Consider the following 15,632-nt stretch of genomic DNA (forward strand, 5'->3'; position numbering starts at 1 on the left):
TATATTTGATCTCTGGCATCCCATAAAGTTCCCTGAGCCTGCCAGGAGTGATTTCTGAGCACCACCGGATGTAAACCGCCCCCCCCCCAAAAAAAAACCCTCAATATAAAATGTAATCATTTGCAGTAAAACAGGAGAAAGACTATCGAAAAGATTTATAATACATTTGGCAGCCATCCCCTGTCATCCTGCATGACAGGCTGTCATTGCGAGAGTGTGAGAACTTGTATTTTTGAAAGGTATGAGTCATCTTTAGTCTACTCTGAACCATATCTAGCATTACTTGGGGCACCATCTGGTGTCAGGGGTCGAGCTCCAGATTCCTGCATGCAGAGCCCAGAATATTTCATCTTAATATCACTGCGTATTCTTATTCTCATTGCTTGTCAGACTTAAGGGCCCATCCAGGGTGTTTGTCAGGGCTAGGGGTAGGGGGAACACACCTGGCAGTGCTCAGGATTATTCCTGGCTCTGAGTTCAGGAATTATCTTTGGCTAGCTCAGGAGACCATATAGGATGCCAAGGATCAAACCCGGTTTGGCATGAGCAAAGCAAAGGCCTTCCTTGTTGTGCTATCACTCTGGCCCCACCATTCTGTGTGTGTATTTGGGGGGAGGGGGGCACACCCGGAAACACTCGGTTTACTTGTGCCTCTGCACTCTGAAATCACTCTTGGTAGGTTTGGGGGGAACCATATGGGATGCTGGGGATTGAACCTGGGCCTGTCCTGGGTCAGCAGCATGTAGACAAATGCCTGATGGCTGTGCTATTGCTTCATCCTCTATTCTGTATTTCTTTGATTAGAGATGTAGAAAGAAGACAAGTTTAATGCTTGGTCCTAGGTGTCTGTTCAGACCTGAGTTATTTGACTTAGAGCACTTAAGTCCGTTTTCCTTCTGCAGATACGAACCACTGATGCTAAGGAAACCTGACCGCAGGCGAAGCACGACCCAGACCTGGAGTTTCCGAGAAGGAAAACTGACCTGCGGGCTGCACGGACTGGTCGTCCAGGTCAGCAGTTCCCTATGTCTGTGAGCGGTGGGGAGCAGTGTGGAGCCATTTCTGTGGCAGAATCTGTTACTTAGCATCACATGACAGCTCATGACATGAAGTAATTGCAGAGCAGATAGGAACTTGACTACTCCATAAGGCTAAAGGAAGGCTTCTTAACTTGTGTTGTGCTTTGAGTGACTTATTGAGACTTATTACGAGACGTGTTCTTGAAGGTGATAGAACCAAGGCATGGAGAATGAGCTGCCTTTTGAGTGATGAGTGATTTTTTTTTTTCTTGGATTATGTGTATTTTTTCTCTTTGATGGTATAAATTCCCTAGATAATTTATTTTGTTTGTCTTTGGGCCACACTCAGTGATGCTCAGGGATTACTCCTGGCTATGTGCTCAGAAATTGCCCCTGGAGTGGGGAACCCTATGGGACTCTGGGGGATCAAACCCCGGTCCGTCCTAGATTAGCGCATGCAAGGCAAATGCCCTACCGCCTGCGCCACCACTCCGACCTCTCCCTAAATGATTTTTAAGAGGGGAAAAAATTGTCAAGGTAAAGCCCACCTCTAAGATAGATTACATGTAGAATGAAATTAATATAATAGCTGCAATAATCTTTTGTCAGGTTTATTTTTCCCTGGGTGGAGGGGTTGATATCTGGCTGTGTTCCGGGGTGACTCCTGGCTCAGGGTACCATATGGGATGCTGGGAATTGAACCTCTTCAGCCCCTGTACAGCCCCTTGTGTAAGGCAAATGCCCAATACACTGTACTACCTCTCTGGTCCCTTGTCATATATTTTCTGAAAGAGAAAATAATTCACACTTTGGTTTTAAGTTTGCCTATTTCTACATTCTTAACAGTGCCCAAGCAATTTATTAATTGTGGTATTAGATATAAGAAAAAGATTGTGGATCGGAGAGATAGTACAGGGCTCAAGACTTTTGCCTTGCCTATAGTCTCTCAGTAAGTATCTCCAGGAACAATCCCTTAGCACAGGGTCATGAGTAAGTCCTGAGCACTGCTGGGTGTATCTCCAAAGCAAAATTTAAAAAAAAAAAAAGAAGAAGAAAGAGATTGCTGATTAGTTTTTTCTGCCTTTTAGCCTGTCTACCCCACATTGACTCTCCCAGGTACTTTACAGGCAAATATCTGTGTTTGGAAAATTATCTGGAAGTTCTCTTTTCTGGGGGCCGGGCAGTGGCGCTAAAGGTAAGGTGTCTGCCTTGCCTGCGCTAGCCTAGGACGGACCATGGTTCGATCCCCCAGTGTCCCATATGGTCCCCCAGGCCAGGAGCAACTTCTGAGCGCATAGCCAGGAGTAACCCCTGAGTGTCACAGGGTGTGGCCCAAAAACCAAAAAAAAAAAGAAGTTCTCTTTTCTGCCCTGTGACTTCAGACTGCATCAACCCAGGGTAGCATCCCCCGTCAGGCCCTGCCCGGTGGTGACTGAGTGTCCGTGGGGGGTAGGGGGCAGTTTGTCCTCCTGTTCAGGAGGCTCCTTTCAGGGCTCTGTGCAAAACTAAGGAGCCTCTGGCTGCTATTTTGTCGATTTATTTTCTTTATCTTTGTTGCCCTGAGCTTTTCTTTTCTTTCATCAAAGACAAGCTGCTCACTTCTATGAAGCACACATCTGGAATGAATTTGTGATTTTCAATTAGCAATACCATTCCGACTTCCAGAGGCAAAAGGGGGCTTGTTATAACTGCTGGTTCTGCGTCTGACCTTAATTTTCCTTTCAGTTTATTTCTAAAGCCCATGTAATTCCCATTCTCTCTGAGCACCCCAACCCCCACTTTAAAAAAAATTCCCTTTTCAGACTTGTTGTTTCTTGAGTCCTTTTTACTATTTTTCTGCCTGTGAATGACTCTAATAGCTATTTAACAGAGTAGAATGTGTTTTAGTTAGAGAAATAAACTTGGGTTTTTTTGGTAGGGTTTTTTTTCTCTGTGTGTGGGGACATGTGGTACTAGGAATTTGTTCCATAATGCAGAGAAGCATGGGTTTCATCAGCAGATACAGCACTAGCCCCAGCTTCAGGCTTATTATTATCAATTTTATTGTTTGTATTAGTGACGCAAAATAGTTTTTAATCCTTAGAAATTTAGAGATATGGAATTGGCAAAAACTCAATGCACAAAAGACACTTACTTGCACTTCTATGTTCATGGCAGTACTATTCACAGTAGCCAAAATCTGGAAACAACCCAAATGTCCAAGAACAGATGAGTGGATAAAGAAACTATGGTACATCTACACCATGGAATACTATGCAGCTGTTAGGAGAAATGAAGTCATGAAATGTGTTTATACATGGATGGATATGGAGAGTTGTACTGAGCAAAACGAGTCAGCCCCTGTGCAGCCCCTTGTGCAAGGCAAATGCCCAATACACTGTACTATCTCTCTGGTCCCTTGTCATATATTTTCTGAAAGAGAAAATAATTCACACTTTGGTTTTAAGTTTGCCTATTTCTACATTCTTAACGGTGCCCAAGCAATTTATTAATTGTGGTATTAGATATAAGAAAAAGATTAGATATAAGAAAAAGAAGAATGCACTCATTTGTGGGACATAAAAAATAGTACGGTAATAATAGCCAGAGACAATAGAGACAAAGACCAGGAGGACTGGTTCATGGAAGGAAGCTGGAAGCTTGCCACAAGAGCGGTAAGTGCAGTTAGGGCAGAGAAGGGACCACTGTGACAATGAGAGTTAGAAATAATCAGTCTGGGGGCCGGAGAGATAGCACGGAGGTAAGGCATTTGCCTTTCATGCAGAAGGACGGTGGTTCAAATCCTGGCATCCCATATGGTCCCCCAAGCCTGCCAGGAGCAATTTCTGAGCATGGAGCAAGGAGTGACTCCTGAGCACTGCCGGGTGTGACCCAAAAACCAAAAAAAAGACAAAAAAAAAAACAGTCTGGACAAGAATTGGGTGCTGAAAGGAGGGAAAGTGATATTTCCAGCCACAGTGCTCTAAAGGGAAAAGAGAGAGAGAGAGAGAAAGTAAGAGGAGAAAAAAAATTGTCTGCCATTAGGCAGTCAAGGGAGAGGGCCAGGGGATGGTGGGAAGCAAACTGGGGACACTGGTGTCCAGGAAATATACAATGGTAAAATCTGTTGAAAGATGGAAACTCAATCATGAACTACTTTGTAACTGTATGTTACAGTGATCTCCTAAAAGTTTATTTAAAAATATCCAGGGCAGGGATGGTTTACTTTACTTTACAGGTTTGCTTTACTCATGGCTGACCCTGGTTTGATCCTCATATTTTATATGGTCCTCTGAGCCAGCCAGGAGTAATTTTTGTTTTTGTTTTTGGGTCACACCCAATAGCGCTCAGGGGTTACTCCTGGCTCTGAGCTCAGAAATCCTCCTAAGCCTGCCAGCATCCCATCCCATATGGGATGCCGGGATTCAAACCACCATTTATCTGCATGTAAGGCAAACGCCCTACCATTGTGCTATCTCTCCAGCTCCAGGAGTAATTTTTGAGCACAGAGCCAGGAGTGGTTGGGGGATCCTGCAGGGCTATGAATGAAACTGAAAGTCTCATAGTAAAACAAGCACTCCAGCCTGCTGAGTTGTCTCCCTGCCCTGCTTTTGCCTCTTGCCTTTCTCCTTTGGGGACCAAGCCTAGGACCTCATACATGCAACCCCCAGTTGGCCTGAGTATTCTTGAAACAGTAGTTGTAGACATTTTCTTAGAATCGGAATAAAGGTGCATGTGCCCTTCTCTTTCTAAACTCCCAGCTGTCGTTGAAAGCTTTCTCCCCAGTGAAACTTGTCCTATCAGCTTAGTTCAAAGTTGCCTTTTAATACTGAGTATTAAAAAGCAATCCGAGGGGATCCTGGCATTCTCGCCCTCTCTGTGTCCTCCCCGGCACGGCTTCCTGGACTTCACATAGGGCATTGAAAGAAGGGACTTCACCGCTACGGGCTATAGAGGCCAGCAGAAATGCTGTCCCAGCTCCAGCTTTCTCTTTTATTGAGTACTTGATCAGACAGTCCAGCAGAAGACTACTTGGGTACATTCTTAGCTCAAGAACTTGCTGCTTTTTTTTTTGACAGCTTGAATGATGGTAATTATCGCTTTGTTTTCAAAATTCTCAAGGAATTGAAGCAAACCCTAGAAGAATACTCAGGGAAATAAGGCTCTGGGAGCATTAGTAAAGCTGAAATAAATACGATAGTAAATGTTCTGCTGTACGTTGTATGACAACCATCCTCCGGAACAGGCTTGAATTTCGGTCAGTTTATTTGCCAATGCCAGATTCCGGCATCAACGTGAGTGCCTTTGCTATCTCCCCACATGTCTTTAATGCTCTGTTTTTTTGTAGGCCAAAGGAGGGCTTTCTGGTCTGTTTGATGGAGCTGAAGTTGTTCTTGGGCCTGACACTTCCATGGAACTTTTGGGGCCAGTTCCACCTGAACAGCAGTTTATTAACCAAAAAATGAGGCCCGGCTCTGGGATATTATCCATCCGAGTCATCCCTGATGGACCCACGAGAGCACTACAGGTGAGTTCATAGGAACCAGCTGTATTTTGTTTGTTTGTTTTGTTTTTGGGCCACATCCGGCATTGCTCAGGGTTTACTCTTGGCTCTACGCTCAGAAGTCACTCCTGGCAGGCTTGGGGAAACCATATGGGATGCCGGGATTTGAATCGGGGTCTGTCCTGTGTTGACTGCGTGCAAGGCAAACTCCTTACTGTTATGCTCGTGCTCCGATCCCCGGAACTAACTGTCTCGCTGTGTGTTTCTGTGTTTCTGTGTGTGTGTGTGTGTGTGTGTGTGTGTGTGTGTGCGTTTCCTTCTCCTGGCTGGTCATCAGCCAAAGTCCATTGAAATAGTCATACTGGATCTGAGGCTGGAGTGTCCTTATTTCTAAATTACAGAGCAGACTGACCTCAAAAAGTCAATATAATATTTTGGGGCCAGAGAGATGGTGCCTGGATTATTTAGGTGCATGCCTTGTATATGGCCAACCCTGGTTGGATCTCCAGTATTATGTGGTTTCTCAAGCTCTGCCAGCTATGGCCCTGAAAGCCCTAAACAGCCTATAATTCCAGGCACCTTGGTGTCCAAATAACCCTCAGTCCAGGTTAGACAATCCTAGGAGTGACCCTCAGCTTCCTGAGCACTATTTGGGAAATCCCAAAAAAGAAAAACAAAAGATAAGATGATATGAAAAATAAAGTATAGCAGTATTGGTGTTATGAGTCTAAAGTCATATTGTATTAGTTTTACAAATTCATATACTAACAGCAAAAGGACATAGGAGGACCCTAGGATAGTAAAAGGTATTAAGAAGTTAGGGGTGAGGGGCTGAAGCAAAAGCACAGCGATAGGGCATTTGCCTTGTATGCTGCAGACCCGGGATAGACGTGGGTTCGATTCCTGGCATCCCATATGCCTCTGAGTAACATCAGGTGTGGACTGAAAACCAAAAAAAAAAAAAAGAAGAAGAAGAAGAAGAAAAGAAAGGAGGAGTGGAGGATAGTATGGGGCATATGTAGAAAGGACTTATGTTCTCTGAGTAGATGGCTGGTGTGTTGAGGTTGACCTGTCAAAGAGAATAGTTCAACTGTGATGTACTATTGACCTGAAGGAGTTAGCTAGATGAGCAGTGAAGTCTATGCTGTAATCCTGAGGAAGTTTATCCTGCAGTCATTGGCATGATGAGAGCCAGACACACTTCCAGGTACAAAGCACACACTAGTGAGCAAGTGCTCTGCCTCCTGGGGGCCAGAGAGGTTATAGACTAGGTAGGACAGTTGTCTTGCATGCGCCCAAACTGGGTTCAACCCCCGGTATCTCATATGGTTCCCCAAGCACTGCCAGAAGTGATTCCTGAAAGTCAGGAGTAACCCTGGTGTGACTCCCAAATAAAATAAAACTAAATTTGGGGGCTGGAGAGATAGCATGGAGGTAGGCGTTTGCCTCGCATGCAGAAGGACAGTGGTTCGAATCCCAGCATCCCATATGGTACCCTGAGCCTGCCGGGTGCGATTTCTGAGCGTAGAGCCAGGAGTAACCCCTGAGCACTGTTGGGTGTGACCCAAAAAACAAAAACAAAACAAAAATAAAAACAAACACAAAAAACCCCCACCTAAACCAAAAAGTTCTTTGCTTTCTTAGAGCTTACACCACCACGAATAGACCAAGTAAATGGTAGAGTATTTCGAATGTTGGTAGGTGAAGGTCTTTGGCAAAAGTGAGTCACCCAGCTAGCGTGTGGAATGTGGTCAGAATTAGACCCGAGATGGGAGCCATGTCATGGGATACAAAATCTCACACATGCTCAATATTGTTTTTCCTCTTTTAACAGTAAGTTAGGAAAGGGCATGTCAAGTTACTAATTGTAAATTTCCCCCTCTAATCATCGTGTGGAGGTAGAGACATAGAGAAAAAAGACCCATTAGGAGGAAGCTTGGCAATACACTGACCAGAGTATTGGCAAGAGTGTCCTTGAGGAGTGAGGAAAGAAAGAATAGGAAGTGAGAGGCTAGATTTAAAGATTTGAAGGTTGTTTTTTTTTTTTTTTTTTTTTTTTTTTTTTTTGGTTCTTGGTCCACACCTAGGAGCACTCAGAAGTTGCTCCTGTCAGGCTCGGGGGACCATGTGGGATGCCGGGGAACAAATCCGGTCAGTCCCAAGTCAGGTACATGCAAGGCAAATGCCCTACCGCTGTGTTATCATCACTCTGGCCCCAAGATTTCCAAGATTTGAAGATTTATGGTTGGAAGGGATGAAGGAGAAAAAGGAATTATTCTTTGGGCAACTAGAAGGATAAAATCCATGTTAAGGAAAAAAAAAGCTTCTGGGCCTGCTGCTGGGAGAAATGAGGAGTTAGTTAGGTTTCGACATGTTCAAGTATGTGATATCTATGTGAAGATGTAAGAAGTCTGTAAAGTAGGTGTGAAACCCGAAAAGATTCTTTTTTTTTTTTTTTTTTTTTTTTTTTTTTGGTTTTTGGGCCACACCCAGTAACGCTCAGGGGTTACTCCTGGCTATGTGCTCAGAATTTGCTCCTGGCTTGGGGGACCATATGGGACACCGGGGGATCGAACCGCGGTCCGTCCAAGGTTAGCGCAGGCAAGGCAGGCACCTTACCTTTAGCGCCACCGCCCGGCCCCCCGAAAAGATTCTTAAGGCAGATAATGGTGTTATCAATTTACAGTGTGATGAGAGGGTTAAAGAGAAAGAATATTAGAGTATAACGATGAACACAGGAGAGAGTATGTGGAAATCCATAAAGCTTCTTTTATGTTTTATGTTGAAAAAGAAGTAACCTTTTTTTTTTTACATGGTCTGTGATCTTTGTTCTAATCGTGTTAACTCTTTACAAATTTGTGCTGATGGTCGTCTCTACTAATGAGTTGGCAAAAGCACTGTTATCAATTACACTTTTGGGATAGATAGTTTAGTCACATTTACTTCTGAATAGCTATTTAAAAGACAATTCTGAATGAACATCAGTCTGACTTCAGGAAAGAACTTATAAACAAAATTTTACTCTAACTTGCCAGCCTAAAATTTAAAAGCATCTGTCTTTAAGATCATTTAAAAGATGAGAAGTGTTAGGTATTTTTGTTTGATACTATACATATATCACACTGAAACACTTGTCTTTAAATGAAAGAAAACATTTTAGATACAGGGAATTTTTAATTAAGTTGGCATAATTAAGAACAAAAAGATTTAAGGGTCACTGTCATCTTATCCTGTTTTTTCCTTTACTAAGTTATTGAACACAATCTAAAACAGTAAGTCTTCCTTGCTCTAGGAAATAATGATTTTCTTAATTTTTAGGTAAATTAACCTAGCCAGTTATAGAAAACTATTCTCCCACAGGTATGTAAATGGCAACCCCATCTCTTGGAAAGGTGACTGTGATCAATTAAGTTCAATCATATCTTTAGAAGGAGCAAAGTGATTTGCACTTGCTGACCTGGAGTTATCAAAATTCAAAAAGCTGATAAGTCATTTAAACACAAGCCAATCTTATTTAAATCAGGGCCGTCCACTCATGATCTGAATTCTGATGAATGAGATGGAATTAAATATGGTACACATAAAAAAGTCATGAGACATTTTTGTAATAAATAAGGCGGTGCCAACTATTACTCCTTAGTAGCCTTTTTGAGGTAAGCTATCAACTCTGCCCTCTCGGTCTTCTTCTTAATGCCAGCAAAGATCATTTTTGTTCCCGGGATGTACTTCTTGGGGTTCTCCAAATACTCCATCAGCGTGTCCTCTCCCCAGGTGATGCCTTTGTTCTTGTTAGCATCAGTATAAGAGAATCCAGGTGCCTGACCCGTCTTCCACCCAAACAGACCATGGAGATTGGGCCCAGTCTTGTGCTTGCCTCCTTTCTCCATGTTATGGCACTGAGCACACTTCTGGACAAAAATTTTTTTTGCCCTTCTCAATATCACCCATCTTAGAATCTCACTCGCAGCCGCCTCACGGGAGCCAAAGACACCAGCTCGCAAGCCCGCTGTCCTGCTCTTTAAAACAGAAGTAACCTTTTTTTAAAAATTTATTTATTTGGGGCCGGGAAGGTGGCGCTAGAGATAAGGTGTCTGCCTTGTAAGCTCTACCAAGGAATGGACCACGGTTCGATCCCCCGGCGTCCCATATGGTCCCCCCAAGCCAGGGGCGATTTCTGAGCACATAGCCAGGAGTAACCCCTGAGCGTCAAACGGGTGTGGCCCAAAAACCAAAAAAAAAAAAAATTATTTATTTGTTATTTTTTTTTGTTTTTTTGTTTTTTGTTTTGTTTTTTGAGCCACACCCTGTGACGCTCAGAGGTTACTCCTGGCTATGCGCTCAGAAGTTGCTCCTGGCTTCTTGGGGGACCATATGGGACGCCGGGGGATCGAACCGCAGTCCGTCCTAGGCTAGCGCAGGCAAGGCAGGCACCTTACCTCCAGCGCCACCGCCCGGCCCATTTTTTTTGTTTTTCTTTTTTGGGGCCACAACCGGCGGCGCTCAGTGGTTACTCCCAGTTCTGCGCTCAGAAATTACTTCTGGCAGGCTCAGGGGACTGAATGGGATGCCTATAATTGAACCCTGGTCTGTCCTGGGTTGGCCGTGTGCAAGACAAGCACCCTATCGCTGTGCTATCCCTCCAGCTCCGGAAGTAACTTTTTAAAGGGCAAAGCTTGGCCTCAATAATCTTAAGTTTTTCATATTTCCCTTCATGCTATAATTCCAGATCACCCAACACGGTTGTAGGAGGTGAGTACTGTCTATAGTGGCTTAGCTCCACGTAGATAGAAACAGCTTTGCAGCCTTGGGAACCATCAGTTTCCCCGGGCCTTTAGGTCTCCAGTGACTGTGACCTCTATGGTTGGTATGAAGTTTACTGTAGAGGAGATGGAGGCTCCAAACCCTTTGGGGGTTTTGTTTGTTTTGTGATGCTGGGAATCAAACCCAGGGCCTCTCACATACAAACAAGACAGATGCTCTCCTGTTGGTCCACATTGCCCCCAAAGAATGATCGCTCTTAATAAAGTGTTTTCTATGTCTTCAGATAACAGATTTCTCCCAGCGGAAAAGTGACCGCTCGTCGTATGAAGTGGATGAACTTCCTGTTACTGAGCAAGAGCTGCAGAAATTAAAAAATCCAGACACAGAGCAGGAATTGGAAGTATGTTATAAATATGAATCAATTCATTTCATTTGATCATCAGTTTCTTTAGAATTTTCCCTTTTGTTTTGTTTTAGACACTATTTTTTCCTTTCAATCCTTGTATGGATTCTAAATGTAAGTGTTGCTTTCCAGTGCTTAATGTTTTTATAAGATATGAAGGAAATGGCAGCTTATTCCTGTCACATAGGAATACAATGAGTTTTGCTAAAATCAGATGACAGTTAAGTGACGCTGTTTGTATTTAAGTAGTATATAAGGTCAAGAATAAGCAAACTGGATTGAAAACAAAAATTTTTAAGCCCAAACAACTCTTAATATCTTTCCTTTTTCTTGTTGAGCATTGGGGAACAAAGTGAAATGCTTGAAGGGAACCAGCAGGTGACCATTAAAATAGACACCATGGCTTTATGTGTGGAACTGCTCATTCAATCCCAACACTACTTTTTCTCCTGAGCACCTTTGGATATAGCTCTGGAGGCTCTCCAGCAATGCTGTTGGTTCCTAAGTAGCCCCTAAGCACTGCCAGGTGGCCCTGGTAGTTCCTAGCATTGCAGGACCCAAGTAGCACAGCTGTCCCTTGGCCCTAGCATTCAGCAATTCAGCCCCTTGGCAAGAATCAACTGGGAGTGGACCCCGGGTCTCCTCAGCACTGCGTGGGAGGTCCCCTCCCCACAAACCACATGTAGAACTTATTATTGATTTGTGGGGTTAGGGGCATATCTGGCTGTGCTCAGGGCTTGCTCCTGGTTCTTTGCTCAGGGATCATTCCTAATGGTGCTTGGGAAACCATAGGTGTAGTGTTGGGGATCAAACCAGGGTCAGCTGTATGCAAGGCAAGTGCTTTACCTACTGTACTATTTCCCCAGCTTCTTATTCACTAATTAAAAAAAAAATCGACCTGAGGGCCACAGTTAATGTGGCTGGTAAGGTATGGCCTCGCAAGTGACCCTCTCAGGTTCGATCCTTGGCAACCCATATGGTCCCCTGAGCCTCCTAGGAGTGGTTCCTGAGTGTATAGCCAGGAATAAACCCTGAGCATCACCAGGCGTGGCCCAAAAAAACATCCCCTAAGTATCTATATATCAAACACTATGTTGGATGTTATGAAAGTTTAATGAATGGCTTATTAAAAATAAACATCTCAGGGGCCGGAGAGATAGCATGGGGGTAAAGCGTTTGCCTTTCATGCAGGAGGTCATCGGTTCGAATCCCGACATCCCATATGGTCCCCCGTGCCTGCCAGGAGCAATTTCTGAGCCTGGAGCCAGGAATAACCCCTGAGCACTGCCGGGTGTGACCCAAAAACCACAAAAAAAAAAAAAAATAATAAAAAAAAATAAACATCTCAGATAAGAATTAAGCTTTCATTGTATTCCTATGACAAAATACAGAGGGGACATGAGGGAATCTGATTAGGGTAGAAAGCTCCTTTGGGAGGAAGAATTCTAGGAAATGGATGACCTTAGATAACTCATACTCCCTGGACAGGAGGTAGCCAACCCTACCTGAGTGATTTTCGTCTGCTTAGAGAGATTTCAGGCCTTTATTTCCTTGTATTTCACATACATACTTCTTTGAGCTCCGTTTTAAGGCCGACACAGTGTACTGCATTATGGTTTCCTTTTAGGTCCTCGTGAAATTAGAAGGTGGAATTGGCTTGTCCTTAATTAATAAGGTCCCTGAAGAGCTGATCTTCGCAAGCCTTACAGGAATCAACGTGCACTACACGCAGCTGGCAACCAGTCACATGCTGGAGCTCAGCATCCAGGACATGCAGGTAATGGGGCAGGCCCAGTTTTTCCTGAAGTGTGAGTCGCCTCCGTTCCTTGCTGAGAGCCCAGCTAAGTTTTGTGTTCAGCATTCTCATGTCCTTCTTGCTTCCTTGGGAACGTTTTGTTCATTCCACAAAAGAGGCTCCTTGGAGGTAGTTGGTTTTTACTGCACTCCCTTACTTTCTTAACTTTTTTCCTAGTAAGCCAAATTTTAAATGGAGTGACTGGTCCATCGGTAACTTAGATAATGTAGTCCCAGTGGCATGGAGGAAGGTGGCCTTGGTTACCCGTTTTTTGCTAATGGACAGAAATGTTAGGGAATTGTCTAACCATTATTGAGATAAATTGAAGTTCATTTTAGGAAAACAGAACAAAACAATGGGGCCTGAACTTGTACCTCTGGAAAAGATGGGATGAGAGAGACAAGGTTTACTTTCTTACCTGAAACAAAATATCTGGATAAGATAGACCACAGTTTTAAGACATTGGACATTGATAGGCAATGGAGGACAATAGCTCCTGAAAGTTGGGAGGCAAAAGAGATGAGTCCTATGGTATCCCCAGTTCACTGCCTTGAGAACGAACTCTCAGGCACCTGAAGTCCAGCAGAATGGAGAGAGGAACAAGTAGAACTATGGGCCTGAGAGATGGTACAGTGGGTAGAGCATTAACCTTGCATGTGGTTCAATCCTGTATGGTCCTTCAGGCCCACCAAGAATGATTCATGTATGCAGGCAGAACCAGGAGTAAGCCCTGAGCACCACCGGATATGCCCCCCAAACTAAACAAAAGCAAATAGACTTGCAAGTCTGGGAGAACATGGCAACTGGGTGTCCTCTGCCAGCTCTTGTGGAGGCAAAGAGAAAAGCTGGCACAGAAAAGACAGGGCAGGTACAGAGGCCCTTGGGCATAGCCGGAGGATGAGTCGGTAATGGCATCATCACTCAGACCATCATCTGATGGGAGCGGAGAGCTGGGGATTGTGCTGCAAACTGGGACACTGGGAAGAGACTTCCAGAAAGTCTCGCCTCCTTGGTGAGGTGTAATTATCCTCAAGTCGGGCACTCCTCCAGACTGTCCCAACAAGTTAGAAAAGGTCTGAAAGGATTGATCTGTTTCCAAGTAAGTTAACTGTATCCCTGAACACAGTTCAAAACTTAATGCAATAAAAAACTACCAAGTGCCCAACCAAGTAAAAGCCTCGATTCTTCTGGCTTACAGTCAAAATACAGTGCTATTTCTGGCATGCTCTCAAAAAGGAGCCAGGTGTGCAAAGGGACAGAAAAACAGCATATAAAGAGAATAATCACGCAGAACCACCCAGAGCTAAAAGTGGTGACAGACTTGCCAGAAAGGAATGTTAAAACAAATGGCAATGATGTTCTTGGTTTCAAAAAATTAAGCTAAATGTTAAAGATGTGAAAAACACAAATTTCTAGGACCTAAACTGAAATTAAAAAGAAATGCTTTTGTAAGATTGTAAGAATATGGATTTAGGCCCCAGGAGACAGTACAGTGGATAAGGTACTTGCCTTGCATGCCCAAGTTCATTCCCCAGTACGCCATATGATTGCCTAAGAGTGATCCCTGAGTGTAGAGCCAGGAGTAAGTCCTGAATACACTTGTATGTGACCCCAAAACCAAAAAATTAATGAGAAGTAAATAAAAAATAGTGAATTTGGAAATAGAATGATAGTATAACAGGTAGGACATTTGCCTTGCATGCAACCAATCTGGGTTTGATTCCTGGCATCCCAACTAGTCAGTCCCCTGAGTCCTGCTGGGAATGATCCGTGAGCAAGCCAGGAGTAAGCCCTGAGCATCCCTGGATATGACTCAAAGAAACAAACAAAAAATATTGCACCTGAAGACAGTAATAGAAACAGTCCAAATGGAAATACCCAAAGCCGAGTTGGGGGGAGGTGGGTCCTCAAAAGCCAGGCATCTGTGACCAAGTTTTGGCAACTAAATAAAGGTTAATTGAATTCCCCAAAGGAGAGGATACAGAAAGAATATTTTGAAGAAATTCTGTCCATAAGTTTTCTAAAATTAATAAAAACTTTAAAACTAAATTTCTCTCCATTCTTCCCTCTCTCTCTCTCCCTCTCCCTTTCTCTCTCTTGTCTCCTCTCCCTCCCCCCCCTCCCCCCCAGGTTTCCTCTGCTATGGGAAAGTAAGCACTCCTATAAAACCTTGTCTGCCTAAATGGTACCAATTACTATTAACTTGTGTGGGGAAAGTATTTTTATTCCCTGACCCAAAATTATGTTATTGGTATTTTTGCTTTGTTTTGGGGCCACCCCCAATGATGCTCAGCAATTACTCCTGACTCTGCAATCAGAAATCTCTCCTGATGGGGTTCAGGGGACCATATGAGGCACTGGAGGTTGAACCTGTGTTGACCACATGCAAGACAAACACCTAATCTGCAGTACTATCTCTCTGCCATCCCACCCTCACCCCAATCCAAAATTAATCTCCAAATCACATTCAACCTGAATCCCAGTAGCAGAGTAAAAGCAAGAATGAGACCATATGTACAGCGGGCTGAGGGTGCTCTTCTTGGGGTATGCACCGCCTCTAGACCAGCTCACTACCAGATACATACAGCATCACTTCTGTTTTGGGCCTTTGTTCTAAAAGAAAAAATCCACTTTAGGTTTTGCTTGTTTGGCAAAAGTAGGTACTCAGGACTGGGGAGATACTTGGATCAGTCCTTGACACTCTTGCCCTCCTGAGTGCTGTGAGCCAAATTTTGTTTGCAGTCTACAGCACCTGCAAACAAATCCTTCATGGAGTTCGGGAAAAATTCCACGGGAAAAGGTGGGCACGCGGAATGGCTAATGACGGAAATATATTGTAGAAATAAATGAAACCACACAGAATGCGTGGGGACTCGCGTTTTAAGGAACGAGAGACAAATTATTTTTTGAGCTGGTAGACTTTTAAAGGTTAGAGGCAGGGAAGAGCGGGTGCAAATTCTAGACATCAAAGAGGCTGGGAAAAGAATGAAGGACTCTAGCTTAGATTAGCATATAAAAGAGCTGAAACTGAAGGTGAAAAAAGCAGCTAGTTTTGGGTTCGCTTTGCTTTGGGTAAAACAGAAGGAAAAAGTAATTATCGGGTGGAATGTGAGGAATGTATCAGAGTTTGGGGGGGGAGTGAAAATTACTTTATTTTGAGCTAAGTAATGG

At 43.8% G+C, this 15,632-nt stretch overlaps 1 protein-coding gene and 1 pseudogene across 1 annotated transcript in view; one reads left to right on the top strand and one right to left on the bottom strand.

Annotated features, from left to right (window-relative positions):
• Nucleotides 1-15,632, top strand: part of VPS13D (vacuolar protein sorting 13 homolog D) — a 279,559-nt gene that overhangs the window by 163,552 nt on the left and 100,375 nt on the right. Inside the window, exons 57-60 of the mRNA XM_049775406.1 lie at nucleotides 903-1,011; nucleotides 5,347-5,526; nucleotides 10,547-10,663; nucleotides 12,294-12,443. Coding sequence (XP_049631363.1) covers nucleotides 903-1,011; nucleotides 5,347-5,526; nucleotides 10,547-10,663; nucleotides 12,294-12,443 — 556 coding nt within the window. The remainder of the gene's footprint in view (nucleotides 1-902; nucleotides 1,012-5,346; nucleotides 5,527-10,546; nucleotides 10,664-12,293; nucleotides 12,444-15,632) is intronic.
• On the bottom strand, nucleotides 9,036-9,450 carry LOC126011582 (cytochrome c-like; annotated as a pseudogene).

This window comes from Suncus etruscus, chromosome 6 (genome assembly GCF_024139225.1).
Source record: "Suncus etruscus isolate mSunEtr1 chromosome 6, mSunEtr1.pri.cur, whole genome shotgun sequence".
Lineage (NCBI taxonomy): Eukaryota > Metazoa > Chordata > Mammalia > Eulipotyphla > Soricidae > Suncus > Suncus etruscus.